Below are 3,452 nucleotides of genomic sequence, written 5' to 3'. Positions count from 1 at the left end.
GTGTATAATGTTTAAAATGTGTTAATATTGTTACGCCTTTGTGTTCATTTGTTAATTTCCCGGTATAAATTCTTCCAGAGGAACTTCAGAGATACAATTCCTTTCTTAAATAAAACTAGTTTGTTCTTTCTCAATTTAACTTTGCAATACACATAATTTCCACAGTAATTTTAAACACACGCTATAATTCACAACGATTCACGCACTTGCTTACAGTCACTTCCGCGCTTGACTCCATTGTTCGTCTTTATCTCTGCCTGTCTGCAATTCAATTCCGATTAATTTGTCTCACGTTATCTGGCGCACTTATATACAGGAATAGAGGGCGCCTAGGACATACTGGATTATTGTGATGTTCCCTGATCCTTCGAGAATATTATGACGTGTTAGCAGCGTCACGTGACTACCGCTGTCGTGGCAATATCGTTTAGGGTCATTTCTGTTCTTTATTCCACACCTTCAACTTCTTATTGGGTTCTCGTCATGCATTACAAGGTAACTGGTTATTGCTTTCACGCAGCTTCAAACCTGACATCATATATATATGTGTGTGTGTGTGCGCAAATTTAAAACAAACTTATGAAAGGAATGAAAAGAAAGAAAAGACTGCTGTTTTTTTTTATCTTACTTTGAAGCAGTTGTCTTCAAAACATATATTACAATTTTGGAGTTCGCTCGAATTTTAGGTATTTCAGTAACGAACTTTAAACCATTCTTTTTCTCTTATCGTTTCGCCAAGCAAGACTGTGTTACCGAAACGTTCGCCCTGAATGACAGTGTTGCCGAAATGTTCACCAAGAAGAAAGTGTTACCGACACTTTCACCAATCAGAATCGTGTTACGTTCACCATGAATAACAGTGCTACCGAAACATTCACCATAAAGAAAACGTTACCGAAACGCTCACCAAGAATGACAGTGTCACCGAAACTTTCACCAATTAAAACCTTGTTGCCGAAACATTCATCAAGAATGACAGTGTTAATCGAAACTTTCCCCAAACACGGAAATGTTACCGATACATTCAATGCTGTTTCTCGAATACGTAACGTTCGAAACTCAGTCAATTTTTAAATTAGTACATATTCAGTAGTTTTTTTCTTCTTCTATAACCCTTCTAAACACTCACCTTTTTGAGTCATTCCAAATTCAATGTAGCTCAGCGTCTTGTTGTTCTCACAAATATCGTATGGCATATTTCCATCTGAGTTTACTGCTAGTAAATCACCACCCCTTTGCAAATAGAAAACACAAAAATAAGTTAATTGAAATGTTATTAAATAAGCATATTCTCTAAGGCTTATTAGAAGGATTTTATATGCGACAGTGAATACATATTTTACATCGCTTTAACGTCTCTAACTGACAACTGTTTTAATTATAACAATTATCATAAAACTACTTAAAGTTTCATTTTAGAAATCCCATTTAATTCTGTTCTTTTATTTCACTGGTTATCTAGTACTAATCCTTTCATAAGAATCATCTGACAAATAATTTGTAAACAGACATGTATATTTGTAACAAGCAATTAAAAGTAAATATACAGAAATGGAACTTCGACCGCAAATGGCAAAAAAAAAAAAAAAATTATCAGGCTAAGCTACTATTTCCGGTACATGATATCACTGGTTAAATATAGGTTTGAGAAATTATTCACTGAGATAACAGACAAAATCAAAATGGCTACATTTACCAAAAAACTTCATATCACATTTAATTTAACTTATGGTTATAAACAGATAATTTCGTGAAGAATTAAATATAATGACGATGAAATACTGAAGCTCACTTAACTTGTATCACTGGAATTCGAATCACTTATCGCAAGAGTCATCATTTTATGTGTAAAGTAATTATTTCATTCTTTTTTTTTTTTTTAGCCGCGGCTTAACGGCTCTAAGTTGTGTTTTTCCTAAGTACAAACTTTTAGCTCATAGCTCCGTCATTTCTCGACCTATTTGAAATCTAATTACAGTTTTGGACTCATTGATTAATCTACTCCAACCCTGCCTTAAAGAATTTCAGTTTGAGGGTAGGCTAGAAAAGATCCTGATGAGTAATAAAATTGAATCGAGAATACGCGCGCCCTACGCTTGGTATTGCAGGCGCACAAAAATATAGCTAATAAAAACGACAAAAAGGTCTCATAGATTAATTTACTCTTGTCCTGCCTAAAAGAATTTCAGCGGCTATTCAGGATTCCCTCTTGTTTTTCTTTCTATGCTTGTGTGGTATACCAGTATTTAGATTATAATTATTCCTCACATAAATCAATCTAATTAATTTTTCTAGAGAGGAACTTAAGCGTGAACTGAACCGGATAAACAAAATTAAATAGGTAAGTATTGTTTAAAAGTATGTATGGAACGAAAAAAGAGGAAATAAAAGGGGAACAACTTATTAGTGAGTTACGCCTATTCATTGGCAAACATTTCCGTGACTTCTCTTATGGTGATTTTCTTCTAGTTTGTTTTTAAATGTCAATACTATGTTCACTTACTTCTCAATAACAAGTTTGAGTATATTTAAATTCCCACAGGCGGCAGCAGCGTGCAGTGGAGTCCACAGTTCATGGTCCGTCGCATTAACATTGGCACCGAATTCAAATAACAACTTGATCATTTCCTCGTTGCTATCAATACAACACTAAGTAAGGAAAAACAATATCGATTTGATTAATTCTATATAATATAACGGCCTAGAATAAAAAAGGCATATAATGTATAGTATTAACAAAGAAAACGTGATTAGGGTGGACAAAACTACACGCTAAAATGATTTCACCAGAAACTGTAACAGCAAAAATGTACTACGTAAAATATATGTTCAGCTAAAAACTGCACTTTTGAGCTAAATCAAACCATGAGGCCACTGCTCAGTCTAGGGTAAAATTTGGTATATATATATATATTTGACGCCCTTTTCATGTAAAACCAAAAATTGGCGGAACAGCTAAGTCTAGGGTAAAAACTGGTATATAAAAACTATCATTCTCTCTCTTGTCTGTATCGGGCTTTAGGTCTTTGTAGACCTCCAGGTCAAGTACATTTGACCTCTTCTTCCCCCTTGCTTGGTACATGGTGGATGATTTCAGAATAATAGTAATTAAATTACTACAAGGGGATCAGAGTTTTGCTAGTCCACGCACTTATTCTGACCCCTTTGATGGTCGTGTCCCTGTAGATCATTATAGTAGCATTGATGTGTTGAATACACAACCTCTTCATTAATTAGTGCAAAGCTCTACACTTCACGAATAGTTAAAGATGTATTGTTTACATTGTTCTACACTTCACGAATAGCTAAATTTAAATTTGTAAGTTTAAATTTTCCTCGAGAGCATTTTACATAAATACTCTTTTTTAAAGCTGTCACAATAATTTAAAACTAATGATCAGTTAGAGGTCTAACATTAGGTGGCCTTAATTTATGTTTATTTTTAATATGTT

The 3,452-nt window shown here is 34.0% G+C and overlaps 1 protein-coding gene across 4 annotated transcripts in view; it reads right to left on the bottom strand.

Moving 5' to 3' along the window:
- LOC106462344 (protein phosphatase 1 regulatory inhibitor subunit 16B-like) overlaps positions 1–3,452 on the bottom strand; it is a 51,734-nt gene that overhangs the window by 15,811 nt on the left and 32,471 nt on the right. For all 4 annotated transcript variants that reach the window (XM_022389587.1, XM_013922257.2, XM_022389589.1 and 1 more), the window contains 2 exons: positions 2,504–2,649; positions 1,130–1,233 (listed from right to left, as the gene is read on the bottom strand). In XM_022389587.1, the coding sequence (XP_022245295.1) occupies positions 1,130–1,233; positions 2,504–2,649 (250 nt within the window). The remainder of the gene's footprint in view (positions 1–1,129; positions 1,234–2,503; positions 2,650–3,452) is intronic.

Source organism: Limulus polyphemus, unplaced genomic scaffold (genome assembly GCF_000517525.1).
Source record: "Limulus polyphemus unplaced genomic scaffold, Limulus_polyphemus-2.1.2 Scaffold1147, whole genome shotgun sequence".
Lineage (NCBI taxonomy): Eukaryota > Metazoa > Arthropoda > Merostomata > Xiphosura > Limulidae > Limulus > Limulus polyphemus.
Note: the sequence above shows the minus strand (reverse complement) of the source record. Positions and strands in the feature narration are given on the sequence as shown.